The sequence below is a fragment of the Elephas maximus genome, chromosome 2 (genome assembly GCF_024166365.1).
Source record: "Elephas maximus indicus isolate mEleMax1 chromosome 2, mEleMax1 primary haplotype, whole genome shotgun sequence".
NCBI lineage: Eukaryota > Metazoa > Chordata > Mammalia > Proboscidea > Elephantidae > Elephas > Elephas maximus.
Window position 1 is genome coordinate 55,665,333 of NC_064820.1, and position 14,847 is coordinate 55,680,179.

Consider the following 14,847-nt stretch of genomic DNA (forward strand, 5'->3'; position numbering starts at 1 on the left):
GTATATTTTTACTAATGTTTAAACACCTACTATATGTTGTCTAACTGGAGTATCTAAAACCTAGTCACATGATAAGTGGCTTCATTTTTATATTCTTCAAATTTTAAAAGAACCATTAAAGATTATCCATCTAAACTATTTCGGCTCTTTTGTCAGAAACACATGTCTAATTTTCTATACCTTTAATCTGGTAGTACATATAATTTTATTTACTGATAATAAATAACAATAAATTTACTTAAAGAAGGCATTGCATAAAAGTTCAGAGAGCAAAGTTTCACAGTGTGCTTTAAGGCCTTAATATATTTCATTTCCTCTACTGCAAAAACAAGATCATATCAAACCATTTCAGGATACAAATAAGAAGAAAAAACAAAAACTGGGTAAAAAACATATTTGAATACATCCCACAAAACTGTGAAAATTTTCTATACTTATAAGAAGTCCAAGTTTCTTGGAATCTTTCTAAGATCCTTTCAAACCTGGTCCTAACTTCACTTATATTTCTTAACTTTAGTACCCAGATATTAATCCATTTCGTGTTGTCTCTGCCCAGAATGCCCGTAACCCTTTTTCTTCCTGAAAGTCTAAATCCAGTGCCACCATCCCTTTCAAACCTCCTTCTACAATCTTGTCTTCTTTCTCCTATTACTTTATTTATCCTCTATACTAGGGCTCATCATATGCTATTTGAAGGATCATTCTATGCATATCTCTAGGTAGTCTGTGGGTTTTCTTGAAAACAGGGTCTAGCACTTAGTCATTTCCAAATCCCCAAGACCGAGGAGAGACTTCCTGCTTGGTAGAAGTAACACCATAAACGTTTAAGTGAATTAATTCCTTGAGGGCAGATAAAAATAATTGACTCTCATTGTCTGGGTCCTATATGCTTCCATTTTTCTTTTCTCCTCAGCAAGACCTAGATTAAAAAACAAACAAGCAACTGACACCAGAAAAAAAAAAGCAGGGGAAAACAGTAAATAAAATTTAGAAAAATTGGATTGATTAATTTTACCCTGAGTTGACTAACTTTCTTCTCTTAATATCTTGAGGGCTTAGGAGGGAAATGTAGTCTCACAAAAATAGTATTCTCTTCACACAATTTTATGACTGTTAAATTCTACTCTATAATATATACATATAATTGTTTAATTAATATCATTGTATTATTAGCCTTACTAATAAAAAATATGTACATAATCATAAAACAAGATATTTAAGTGTTATTACTTCAGAGCCAAATAATAGATTTCCTTTCCTTTGATATATTTATTTTTTTGTAAAAGACAAAGGGTATTTTCCCACGTATGTGTTTAGTGACCCAGTCCTATTAACAAATGCCAATTTTGTTGGTTTAAAATACTAATCGATCAATTATTTTTTGCACTCCTGGGATTCAAGAGTTCAACTGCCTTATTTAACATTTTAGAAACTGGCTAAAGTAAAATAAAACTAAATCAGCTTGCTCAAACATTCCCAGAATGGCCTAATCACTTAAAATATGATTAATTCACATTTTAAATCGAAAGACCCAGCAATGTAGCTAAAATGTTACTGTTCATCAGTGGTTGTTATTCTGAGTCACACAGTGCCACGAATTGAATATTCTTGCCAGGGCACCACCCTCGTGCACCCTCCCCCACTGCAGCCTTGGGGTGTCACTTGTGTTGAGGCCTGCCAATAAGTCTTCGGGAAGTTTTCTCCGGTATGAAGAACTGTATCTCACCAGGATTCTGAAGTCATTTTTTTTTTTTTCCCTAAGTGCCAGTTGCCCAAATATCTTTGGACCAGGTTTCTGGCACAGATTTTTTCAGGAAATAGGGCAGGAGGAATACCTATTTTATATTTTGAATGAAAAACCACTCACACTAGAACATTATGCAATAACAAAAAACAAACGGTTGGCTGGTGGTGAAGTTTAACCTCCACATCACTGTGACTTTATTTTGGTTATAATAGAAGCAGTCATGGGTTCTCAAGGTATAGTAGTAATAACTAATATGGTACTCTCACTAGACTGGGTAATTTAACAGGCTTAAAATGAAATATATATATATATATTAGCATTGAGGACAAACCTATTTGTTTTCTGTTCCTAGTTACAAGTGAGAGAAATGAACAGGCAGCAGCTTTGCAGTAGAAGAACAGCTATCCTACCCGCTTTTGCCTCCACAGAACATAGTCCTAGAGCCCAGTAACAACAACAACAATAAAAGAAAACAGAAAAACCCTTTGCCATTGAGTCGATCCAACTCATAGCAACCCTGTAGGACAGAGAACTGCTGCACAGAGTTTCAAAGGAGTGCATGGTGGATTTGAACAGCTGACCTTTTGGTTAGCAGCCATAGCTGTTAACCACTACGCCACCAGGCTTTTCCAATACCTAAAAAATAAAAAAGGAGCTTAAACATTATTGAACTAGATTAAGTCATCCATATGTGCTAGCCCTGTGAGTTGGCATCACTGGCTTGGAGTAGATTCCCCTGCGTTTCCTTAAATAATAAAATTTTAAAATCTGCATCACTATGAAACCTTTGTGAAAATGCAAGCAGCTGTAGACAACACCCCATCTCCACTTACCCCTAATACTTCAGCGTGGGAAAGGCGGGGAGGGTGAAAGCACACTTTGAAGCTACCAGAAAATTAATTTAAACTCTCACGTTCTAACATCTAAAAAAAAAAAAAGATTTTTTTTCAGAAAAAAAAATTTGTTTAACATGCAACAACTTTTAAATTATTTATTATTGAGTAGAATTGACCGCCCCCCCACATCAGATGGCTTTGAAAACCCACAATCTTACTACCCAGGAACCCTGGCATACACCAGAAGCAGCACTCTAGATCCTCTTCCATTCCCAATTCTTCGGTAAATTTTTCTTATTTTTTATTTTACCAAAAAAAAAAAAAGATCCCTCTTGACAGCTAGCTAATTTGAAAAGCACACTTATGTTCATATCGAAATTCATTCTGATGTCTAAATGTATACCCATTTTATATGGATCAAAAAACAATTATCAAGATAATTCCCCAGTTCAAAGTAAATATTCTTTTATTATTATTATTGTATTATTATTGAAGGTTTATAGTACAAACTAGTTTGTCATCAAACAGTTAGTACACACATTGTTGTAAGACATTGGCTAACAACCCCACGACGTGTCAACACTCTCCTTTCTCAACCCTGTGTTCCCTATTACCTCCTTTCCTCTTCCCTCCTGCCTTCCAGCTCCTGCACCAGGGGTGGTGTGCCCCTTTAGTCTTGTTTTGTTCCATGGGTCTGTTCAGTCTTTGGCTGAAGGGTGAACCTCAGGAGTGACCTCATTACTGAGCTGAAAGGGTGTCCGGGGGCCATACTCTCAGGCTTTCTCCAGTCTCTGTCAGGCCAGCAAGGCTGGTCTTTCTCAAAGTAAATATTCTAAAGGTTGGTCAATAATAGGTGATGGAGACGTTTTAGTAAAACACTGAAATTTCCCTTATGATGCTTAACACATTGTATCACTTCCCAGAGGGCCCATCCCAGCCGGGGCCTGTCCTATATTCCCAAGGTCTATCAGTCTATCTAATACCATTCCTCTCCTACTGGAAAGAATATCTAGTATCTATTGAACACTGACTGTAATCCAGACACTGTGCTAAATTCTTTGGTGGCTTGTCTCATTTAAGCCTCACAACAATCTTCAGAGAGAGGCACTATTTTCATTCTCATTTTACATTTGAGGAAACTGAGCTTAGAGAAAGCGAGTAACTTTTCCCAAACCACAGAGCTACAACATGATAGTTCTAGGTCTTGTAATCCAAACAGTTTAACTCCAGAGCCTGTAATCTTACTCAAACCAAAAATAAAAACCAAACCCTTTGCTGTTGAGTTCATTCCAACTCATAGCAACCCTATAGGACAGAGTAGAACTGCCCCATAGGGTTTCCAAGGATTGCCCGGTGGATTTGAACTGCTTGACTTTTTGATTAGCAGCTGTAGCTCTTAACTACTAGGCAACCAAGGTTTCTGTAATCTTACTCGGTATATTATATTGCCTCTAAGGAGAATACTTTGGATGCAAAGTTTCTTTTTCTTTTTTTTTTTTTTTGAGATTATTGGCCAGTAATTCCAATTACTTTTGCCTCATTTTATAAACTTTATTTTGCAAATTCCTAATAAATTTAGTTTATAACCACTTAGTGTACTCGTAAGTTTCACCCATATTTCTAAACCCTAAAAGAGATCTGTATAAAAAGGTGCACACTACAAAAGGAGTCCCTGGTGGTACAAAAGTTTGGCATACCAAGTTTACCCCTTTTAAATTTACAGGGGAAAAGCTGAGCCCTGCCAAGGTGTAGTAATTTTTTTCCAAATTTGCCAACTATTGAAATATCCAAAAAGGAATCTGAAAGAGCAAAGGGAATGTGTATAAAATTCTTCTCCCTCCAAAACTCCTTTACTACAAAAAAAAAAAAAAAATGTGCTGAGCCTTTTTTTTTTTTTGCCATTTTAATTACAGCAATCATTCCTTCTAGGTTTCTGGAACTGTCTCCTAATTTTAATATTTAAATATCATAAAAAGTTATTTTATTTTTATCAAATTAGTTTTTTCCCAAATAATCTTATTTGTTTTTAAAAGCAATTCATTAACTGGAATTTAGTATATGTAAACTAGGAAATTCTTATGATTCATGGGAATCATGAACCAACTATGGATGATAAGGTTATTAGATGATAAAACTATAAAATATTTTATAATGTACATGATATTGAAGTTGCTCTCAATTCTATATGCTTGAATATAAAATAGAATCACAATAATATATCTTTTTATATTATAGTATTCATTATTTAAAAAAAAATCTTGCTTGACATAGATTTGTGTTTAGGTTTATTGAAATTTTAGATTTATTGAACTTCAGAAAATACATACTTACTCTAAATTTAGTTCTCCAGCAAGAGCTATTTTCTCTGTCTCTACAGTTGCATTGATTTGACGTGAAAATAAATGCTGCTATAAAGATTCATAATATATGAAAATTAATTTTAACCGCAGCTCTTGTAGTAGCTATCACCTTAGTTTTTAAATCCTAGAAGAGATAAGAAAAATATTTAAATTGAAAATATTTATTACTTCAAAAAAAAGGGTAAATTCCCCAATAATTATAGCTTTGATAATATTATATCTTAACCAGATTTTATTTCATTAAGACATCATTTTATAATTTCTTTTTTCCTAATAAAATATATTGTAATATGCTAGAATGCCATATATATGTGTATACATATACACATACACATACACATACACATACACATACACATACACATACACATACACATATACATGGAAACCCTGGTGGCGTAGTGATTAAGTGCTACTGCTGCTAACCAAGAAGTCGGCAGTTTGAATCCGACAGGTGCTCCTTGGAAACTTTCTGGTGCAGTTCTACTCTGTCCTATAGGGTTGCTATGAGTCAGAATTGACTCAACGGCAATGGGTTTGGTTTGGTTTTTGGTATACATGTAGATACACATATACATGTTGTTGTTGTTGTTGTTGTTGAAGAGGACTTGAAGCACTTACTAATGAAGACCAAAGACCACAGCCTTCAGTATGGATTACACCTCAACATAAAGAAAACAAAAATCCTCACAACTAGACCTATGAGCAACATCATGATAAACAGAGAAAAGATTGAAGTTGTCAAGGATTTCATTTTACTTGGATCCACAATCAACAGCCATGGAAGCAGCAGTCAAGAAATCAAAAGACGCATTGCATTGGGCAAATCTGCTGCACAGGACCTCTTCAAAGTGTTGAAGAGCAAAGATGTCACCCTGAAAACTAAGGTGTGCCTGACCCATGCCATGGCATTTTCAATCACATCATATGCACGTGAAAGCTGGACAATGAATAAGGAAGACCAAAGATGAATTGACGCCTTTGAATTGTGGTGTTGGTGAAGAATATTGAATATACCACTGACTGCCAAAAGAACGAACAAATCTGTCTTGGAGGAAGTGCGGCCAGAATGCTCCTTAGAGGCAAGGATGGCGAGACTGCGTCTTACATACTTTGGACATGTTGTCAGGAGGGATCATTCCCTGGAGAAGGACATCATGCTTGGCAGAGTACAGGGTCAGCGGACAAGAGGAAGACCCTCAACAAGGTGGATTGACACAGTGGCTGCAACAATGAGCTCAAGCATAACAACGATTATAAGGATGATGCAGGACCAGGTAGTGTTTCGTTCTGTTGGGCTTAGGGTCGCTATGAGTTGGAACCGACTCAACGGCACCTAACAACAATGACAACATACATACACATATACATACACATACCCATATACATATATATATATTACTATAGTGACCCTATAGGATGGAGTAGAACTGCTTCATAGGGTATCCAAGGAGTGTCTGGTGGATTTGAACTGTTGACCTTTTGGTTAGCAGCTGAGCTCTCAAACACAGTGCCACCAGAGCCCTATGTTGTTGTTATTGTTAGATGTCCAGTCAGTTCTGACTCATAATGAACTTAGGTACGACAGAATGAAACGCTACCCAATCCTGCACCATTCTCACAACTGTTGCTATGCTTGAGCCCACTGTTGCAGCCACTGTGCCAATCCATGTCATTGAGGGTCTTCCTCTTTTTCATTGACCCTATACTTTTCCAAGCACGATGTCCTTCTCCAGGGACTGGTCCCTCCTGATAACATGTCCAAAGTATGTTAGATGTAGTCTCGCCATCCTTGCTTCTAAGGAGCATTCTTCCAAAACAAATTTGTTCGTTCTTCTGGCAGTCCATTTTACATTCGCCATTCTTTGCCAACACCACAATTTGAAGGCATCAATTCTTCTTTGGTCCTCATTCACTGTCCAGCTTTCCAGTGCATATGAGGCAACTGAAAACACTATGTTTTGGGTCAGGTGCACCTTAGGTACTCAAGGTGACATCTTTGCTTTTTGACACCTTAAAGAGGTCTTTTGCAGCAGATTTTCTCAATGTAATGTATCTTCTGATTTCTTGACTGCTGCTTCCGTGGGTGTTGATTGTGGACCCAAGTAAAATGAAATCCTTCACAACCTCCATCTTTTCTCTGTTTTTCATGATGTCGGTTATTGGTCCAGTTGTGAGGATTTTTGTTTTCTTTATGTTGAGGTGTAATCCATACTGAAGGCTGTGGTCTTTGATCTTCATCAGTAAGTGCTTCAAGTCCTCTTCACTTTCAGTAAGCAAGGTTGTGTCATCTGCATAACACAGGTTGTTAATGAGTCTTCCTCCAATCCTGATGCCCTGTTCTTCATTCAGTCCAGCTCCTCAGATTATTTGCTCAACATACTGATTGAATAGGTATGGTGAAAGGATACAACCATGACATTCGCCTTTCCAGACTTCAAATCATGCAGTATCCCCTTGTTCTGTTTGAACGACTGCCTCTTGATCTATGTAGTATCCTCGAGAGCACAATTAAGTGTTCTGGAATTCCCGTTCTCTGCAAAGTTATCCATAATTTGTTATGATCCACAGAGTTGAATGCCTTAGCATAGTCAAGAAAACACAGGTAAACATCCTTCTGGTATTCTCTGCTTTTAGCCAAGAGCCACCTGACATCAGTAATGAAATCTCCGGTTTCATGTCCTCTTCTAAATCTGGCTTGAATTTCTGGCTGTTCACTGTCCATATACTATTGCAGCTGCTTTTGAATGATCTTCAGCAAAATTTTGCTTGCATGTGATATTAACGATATTGTTGGATAATTTCCACATTTGGTTGGATCACCTCTCTTGAGAATAGGTGTAAATATGGATCTCCTCCTGTCAGTGTGTTTCTGCTTAAAGGCACCTTATTTAATATATACTGTTGATTTATTGGAAACCCTGGTGGCATAGTGGCTAAGTGCTATGGCTGCTAACCAAAGGGTTGGCAGTTTGAATCCACCAGGCACTCCTTGGAAACTCTATGGGACAGTTCTACTCTGTCCTACAGGGTCGCTATGAGTCAGGATCGACTCGACGGCACTGGGTTTGGTTTTTGGTTTTGGTTGATTTATTAACATTGTGCTCACAACTATTAGCACAATAACTCATGCCTGAAAGAAGCTCATTGAACACACTTATTTTCTTCATAAGACAGATCACAGCCTTTTGCATTAAGAACATTAGATAGTACTTCAGCACTATACTTGGGGACCATTTTAAACAGCAAAATCATCAACAAATAGCATAAAAATGAAAAAAAGTAGCACTAAATAGACTACGAAACAGACACACTTGTTCACAGTATGAGAACTGAAATGAAATGGCAGAGTATTATCTTGTTCGACCTCAGCTGGGAAGGTGTGCATCTAGCTACTCTAACTTTTTTCAGCTGTGCACACGTTCATGAACGACTTTGAAAATTCCTCAAGTATTGATTTTGTGATTACAAATAAATTTCAACAAGAAGGCACATTAGCAAATATGAAACCTCAAATAATGAGGATTGACTCTATACAGAGTGAGAGAGAGAGGGCACCCTGGTGGTTCAATAATTAAGCACTTGGCTGCTAACTAAAAGAAAGGTTGCTGGTTTGAACCCACCCAGCAGCTCTGCAGAGGAAAGATCTGGAGATCTGCTCCTGTAAAGATTACAGCCTAGAAAACCCTATGGGCAGTAATACTCTGCCAAATTAGGTTGGTAATGATTTGAAATCAACTTGACAGCAACTAATAACAGCCAAATATGTATGGGCAGTATTTCATTCTGTTGTACATAGGATTGCTGTGAGTTGGAACCAAGTCTATAGCACGTAATAGCAACATATATATGACCGTTCCCATTACTGTTGTGCTGATTCCGATATATATATATATATGGCAAGTAAAATTTTGCTGAAGATCATTCAAAAGCAGTTGCAGTGGTACATCGAAAGGGACCTGTCAGAAATTTAAGCTGGATTCAGAACAGGACATGGAACAAGGCATATTATTGCCATTGTCAGATGAATCTTGGCTGAAAGGAGACAAAACCCGACAGATGTTTACCTGTGTTTTATTGACTATTAAAAGGCATTTGACTGTGTAGACCATAACACATTATTGATAACATTGCAAAGAATGGGAATTCCAGGACAGTTAATTGTGCTCATGAGAAACCTGTACAAAGATCATGAGGCAGTTGTTCAAACAGAATAAGGGAATAAAGTCAGGAAACGTATGCATCAGGCTTGTATCTTTTCACCACACTTATTCAGTCTGCATGCTGAGCAAATAATCCAAGAAACTTGACTATATGAAGAAGAATGTGGTGTCAGGATTGGAAGAAAACTCATTAACAACCTGCAATATGCAGATGACACAACCTTGTTTGCTGAAAGTGAAAAGGACTTGAAGAACTTACTGATGAAGATCAAAGACCACAGCCTTCAGTATGGATTACACCTAAATATAAAGAAAACACAACTGGACTGATAAGCAACATCATGATAAACGGAGAAAAGATTGAGATTATCAGGGATTTCTTTTTACTTGGATCCACAATCAATGCCCATAGAAGCAGTAGTCAAGAAACCAAAAGACACATTGCATTGAGCAAATTTGCTGCAAAAGACTTCTTTAAAGTGTTAAAAAGCAAAGGTGTCACTCTAAGGACTAAGGTTCACCTAACCCAAGCCATGGTGTTTCAATCGCCTCATATGCTCACAAAAGCTAGACAATGAATAAGGAGGACCAAAGAAAAATCAATGCCTTTGAATTATAGTGTTAGAGAAGAATACTGAATATGCCATGGACTGCCAAAAGAATGGACATATCTGTCTTGGAAGATGTACAGCTAGAATGCTCCTTAGAAGTAAGGATGGTGAGACTTTGTCTCACATGCTTTGGTCATGTTATCAGGAGACACCAGTCCCTGGTCCCTCTGCTTGGTGAAGTAGAGGGTCAGTGAAAAAGAAGAAGACCCTCAAGAAGATTGATCAACACAATGGCTGCAACAATGGGCTCAAGCATAACAATGATCAAAAAGATGACTATTATCTGTTTTTGAAAGCTCTGAGAAATCTGAGGAAATATTTTGGGGAAATTATTTATTATAGTTTTTAAATGCCCAAGCACTAATCAATTAGACAGTATTGACTATTGTGCAAGGCCCTATGTGTCATACTGAGAGGTTAGAAGACATAAATGAGACTACAGACAGAGGGATGAGAAGTACACAGTGAAAAGGCGTTCATTGGCAAGGCTTTCTCAGGAAAGGAAATAGCAGGAGGCAGGCTAATGAAGATGGGAGAGAGATTTGAGAGCCAGACTTGGGTATTGGAGCACTGAATTTCTGCAAAGGAGCCTAAGTAATATTTAAAGGGACTGAACTGGGATCCAACAAAATACAATTTTTTCTAGAGAATTATTTCTGCAATTTTGATGTTAGAACTATGAAAGCTGGCAGTGAGATAATAGGATATTTTAATGTATTTATTATGTAATAAATCACTTCATATACATAGAAGAGGAATTATTTGCCTAATGGATCATGGTAATGAGATTTGACTGTTGTTAACCTCTCAGCTCTGCCCACTCTATAACTGACCCTCATTAAACTTCTTAGGGTGGCACAAATGGTTAAGTGCTGGACTACTAGCCAAACGGGTGGAAATTAGAACCTACTCAGAGGCACACCAGACGACAAGCCTGGTGATCTGCTTCCAAAAGGTCAGCCTTGAAAACCCTATAGAGCATAGTTCTGTGCTGCACACATGGGGTCACCGTGAGCTGGAATCACCTCAATGGCAACTAACAACTACAAACTTCTCAGCAGTGCTCATGAGTTGGGGGCCCAACTCCACAGCAGGTGACAATAACAATGGAGACTTCTTTACTGTTTTCTCCAGCTTTGAGTCTGCTGCAATCTCTATTTGTCAATCTATTCAATCACCCTTGTAGGCTTTGGACCCTCTCTCTTCCCTTTCCTTGTGTTAGCTATATGTATATCATGTTACTTGTATTACCCAGAGTATAATACAGGCACATTACTCTAGGTAATGGGTAACCCTTGCTGAAAGTGAAGAGGACTTGAAGCACTTATTAATGAAGGTCAGAGACTACAGCCTTTAGTATGGATTACATCTTAACATAAAGAAAACAAAAATTCTCACAACTGGATAAACCCAAGAAACTAAACCCATTAAGGTTGAGTCGACTCCAACTCATAGTGACCCTATAGGTCAGAGTAGAACTGCCCCACTGAGTTTCCAAGGAGAGCCTGTGGACCTTTTGGTTAGCAGCTGTAGCTCTTAACCACTACGCCACCAGGGTTTCCCGTGACTAGATAAATAAGCAAAATCTTGATGAACAGAGAAAAGGCTGAAGTTGTCAAAGATTTCATTTTACCTGGATCTGCAATCAATGCCCATGGAAGCAGCAGTCAAGAAATCAAATGACATATTGCTTTGGACAAACTTGCTGCAGAAGATCTGTTTAAAGTGTTAAAAAGCAAAGATGTCACCTTGAGGACTAAGGTGTGCCTGACCCAAGTCATGGTGTTTTAATCACCTTACATGCATGAGAAAGCTGGACAACGAATAAGCAAGACCAAGGAATCGATGCCTTCGAATTGTGGTGTTGGTGAAGAATATTGAATATACCATGGACTGCTGGAAGAATGAATAAATCTGTCTTGGAAGAAGCACAGCCAGAATGCTTCTTAGAAGCAGGGATTGTGAGATTTTGTCTCATGTATTTTGGACATGTTGTCAGGGGGCACCAGTTCCTGGAGAAGGATATCATGCTTGGTAAAGCAGAGGGTCAATGAAAAGGAAGAAGGCTCTCAGTGAGATGGCTTGACACTGTGGCTGCAACAATGGACTCAAACATTGTGAGGATGGTGCAGGGCCAGGCAGTGTTTTGTTCTCTTGCACATAGGGCTGCTATTAGTAGCAACTGACTCAAAGACACCTAACAACAAAAATGGGCCCTCCCTTGGGTGGCACTCTTGTCCTACCTAACTTTGCCCTGCCAGGTAAAGATAATCAATTAGCTACAATTGAATTGGATTGGATTTATTCCTTCCATCACCTCCCAATCCATTCATCCACTCCTCCTCTTTCTTTGAAATTCTAAAAACCACTAAGGCACAGCTGCTTTGAAAATAGCAAGTATTCAGTGAAGCTAAAATTTAAATATGGCTCTAGGCTCAGGGCAGACATGACAACTTTCCAGGCAAGGATTGCCTTGCAAACTTCTAAGCACTTTTTTTGACTCCTGTTTCCCAGGGAGGGGTACTAAGTCCTAGCATTTTTACTGCCAGTTTAACGTCTGTTTTCAGTTCCTCAGAGGAGCCTGGAGAGGATGGTTCAGTGCACTCTTAGGTATAAAAGTCTGTATGTAGGAAGAAGAAACCAATGCCCCGCGTTCATTAGTTTAAATTCCTAGTGTACGTGCATCCTAATGCATCTTAAACAAAATAGCCCACACACATTCCGTTTCTAAGGAGACTATTTTCATCTCTTCCCCTTCCTCCTACTTCCCTCTTGAATATGTCTTTCTCTCTTTTCCTTTTTTCTTCCCTGTCTTGTTTTTTTTTTTTTTTCTACCGCTTATCAAAATCTTCCCCCCAAAGTTTATCTGCAACCTCCTTTTCCACGAATCACCACCATAAAGGAAGCAAACCCATTATAAAGGAGACAAGTCCTCAGTGGCGCATACCGGGTTGGTGAAGACGCCCCCCCTAGGGGGAGACGATTGCACTGCGAAGTTGAAGGGTCTGCAGGAGAGGGGAGGATGAAACCAGATTCGCTCACTTGCCAGAGACTGTCTGACCACTTTGGTGCAAGCGGACCCCGGGAAAGCAGCTTCCCCTTAAGGGCCGAGGAGCCCCGGCACTTTGAAAGTTCCTTCCTTGCCCAGACCCAGGAGAAATAAGGGGTGTGAAGGCGGAGCCACTGGGCTGGCGACACCCTTGCCAAGGTCCAGCCCTCTCCCACCTTCCTACCACCTTAGGGAGTTGGCCCGGAGAACGGGATCACCCTCTCAATGAAAGGCAGATGTCCCTTTAAGGTTTGCTTTGCAGCCGGTGGACTTTAGCCTAAACACGGACCCGCGAAGCTGGCTTTATTTGTCCATGTCTCAGACAGAGCCTGGGAGGCTGCCAGTGGCATTTCAGAGACCGAAAGCGCGAAGGGGCGGGCGATGTGGCAATCCGTCTGGGATGTGAAAAGCGTGGAGCGGACTTAGAGGCATTCGACCAAAACACAGGAAATCACTCCTCCGCGGCTCCTGGACGCCGCGGCAGGCCGGGGCCAGGACTGAGACCCGCGGCGGCGGGCAGAGTGGCCCAGAGCGCGCGGCTCCGCGCCTCCCCCGAGCGCTGCAGTCGCTCCGGCCATGGCCCCCCAGCTCTACACCAGCCCAAGGGTCGCCGTCGCCTGCTGCTGGTTCCTCACTGGTGAGCAACCCCGCTTTTCCCTAAGCATCTCCTGCGTGCGAGGCTTGGGACTTGGAACGGGGAGGGAGGGGCATTGAGCGGTGGCCCAGAGAGGCGGAGGGAGCGCTGAGCCAGTTTCGGGCGCTCCAGGTAGCCTGGCAAGGTTAGAGTACAGAAAGGAGTTTCAGCGTTTGGGTTTTGATATGGATTAGTTCTGGTGTCTCTTCAAAAACCTCCACCCCAGTGGTAGGCGAGAGGCAGCGCTGCTAACTTGATAAGCTAGAATTGATTTTTCAAGTTAAAGTTGTTTTTACACTGAAAAAGACATTGCACTTTAGGACTTTGATGAATGACTTTTTTTTTTTTTTTTTTGAGGGGGGTGACTAGAGGGGCCTGATTTATGTGCGAAGTTCTACTCTCAGGTAGAGTAGGAGTGCTAATGTTCAACCTAAAAAGAGTGGGCATTATTGCATGTTCTTGCTGGCAGGTATTCAGGATCTTTTTCTGTTACCGAAAGGCAAAATTATTTCTTGTCCCTGAATGATGTTTTTTTTTTTTTTTTTTTATGTCAGCGCCCAGAAAGAGGAACGTTTTGAAAGTAAGAAAGGGCCAGTGAAGTACACTCTGTAAATATCACAGAGCAGACTCTTTTTTAAAAAAGCATAGTATTGTTATTTGTGTATAAGTACGTATTTTAAGAGGGAACCTTAAAAAATACAATGGAGGTGCAGAGTTACATTCAATTTTCATGAAGGTATAGTATTTTCTAAAATTTTCCAAATGATTAATTAATGGTCAGATCTTTTTTTTACCAGTTACTGATTGAGGGGAAAACGAAATGGTGAAAGGAAGAAGGCAGATGGGTGAAAGTAAACTGTTTGAAGCTTTGTGTGAAGGAAAATCACTTGGTTAACGGTTTTATTAATGAGTGGCTTTAGCATATCATAGGTATTCAGTTGTTAAGTGTTTTTACCGCTGGAATGCTTATTCGTATTAGGTAATTCAGCATTTTACCATTAAAAACAGACACAAGCCAGCCAGTTTAGTCTTGCCTTAGATGGCCAAGCATCGTTAACGTTTATGAAATCACTTAGCAGTGGATTATCACATTATTTACTCTATTTCCCGTAAAGAGAGTCAATAATGAGATACCGGCTCCTCATCCAAACATTTCCACTACCCAGGAAATGCTGAATAATCTAAACGGTGGTAACTTCGGAGCAGCATTACAGCCAGTGAGTGGTTTAGTTTATCAGCTACTGTCACTACCCTTTACACATATTTCACCTATGATTCCCTTCCAAGTCAAACTTTGGGAGATTGTTTCCATTTAGCTGCTGGTGTTGTACAAAGCCTGAATAGTTCACTAACTATTCAAGTTGTACCTTTTTCATTTTACCAAATAAGCAGTTACTAGTGCAGAAATGATCAAATAAGGTTTGCGTGTCCTCTAAAAAGGCAAGTA

General features: G+C 39.4%; 1 protein-coding gene and 1 long non-coding RNA gene across 3 annotated transcripts in view; one reads left to right on the top strand and one right to left on the bottom strand.

Moving 5' to 3' along the window:
* LOC126064496 (uncharacterized) overlaps positions 1–14,847 on the bottom strand; it is a 149,606-nt gene that overhangs the window by 120,540 nt on the left and 14,219 nt on the right. The window contains exons 1-2 of one of the 2 annotated variants that reach the window (XR_007514556.1): positions 4,915–4,964; positions 2,581–2,670 (exon numbers count right to left, since the gene is read on the bottom strand). The exons of the other annotated variant lie outside the window; for it this stretch is intronic. This is a non-coding gene — a long non-coding RNA (uncharacterized LOC126064496). Of the gene's footprint in view, positions 1–2,580; positions 2,671–4,914; positions 4,965–14,847 lie in introns of those variants that run through there. 2 annotated transcript variants of the gene reach the window in all.
* ITGA1 (integrin subunit alpha 1) overlaps positions 12,798–14,847 on the top strand; it is a 229,158-nt gene continuing 227,108 nt past the window's right edge. Inside the window, exon 1 of the mRNA XM_049863571.1 lies at positions 12,798–13,403. Within this exon, the coding sequence (XP_049719528.1) occupies positions 13,343–13,403 (61 nt within the window). The 5' untranslated portion in view covers positions 12,798–13,342. The remainder of the gene's footprint in view (positions 13,404–14,847) is intronic.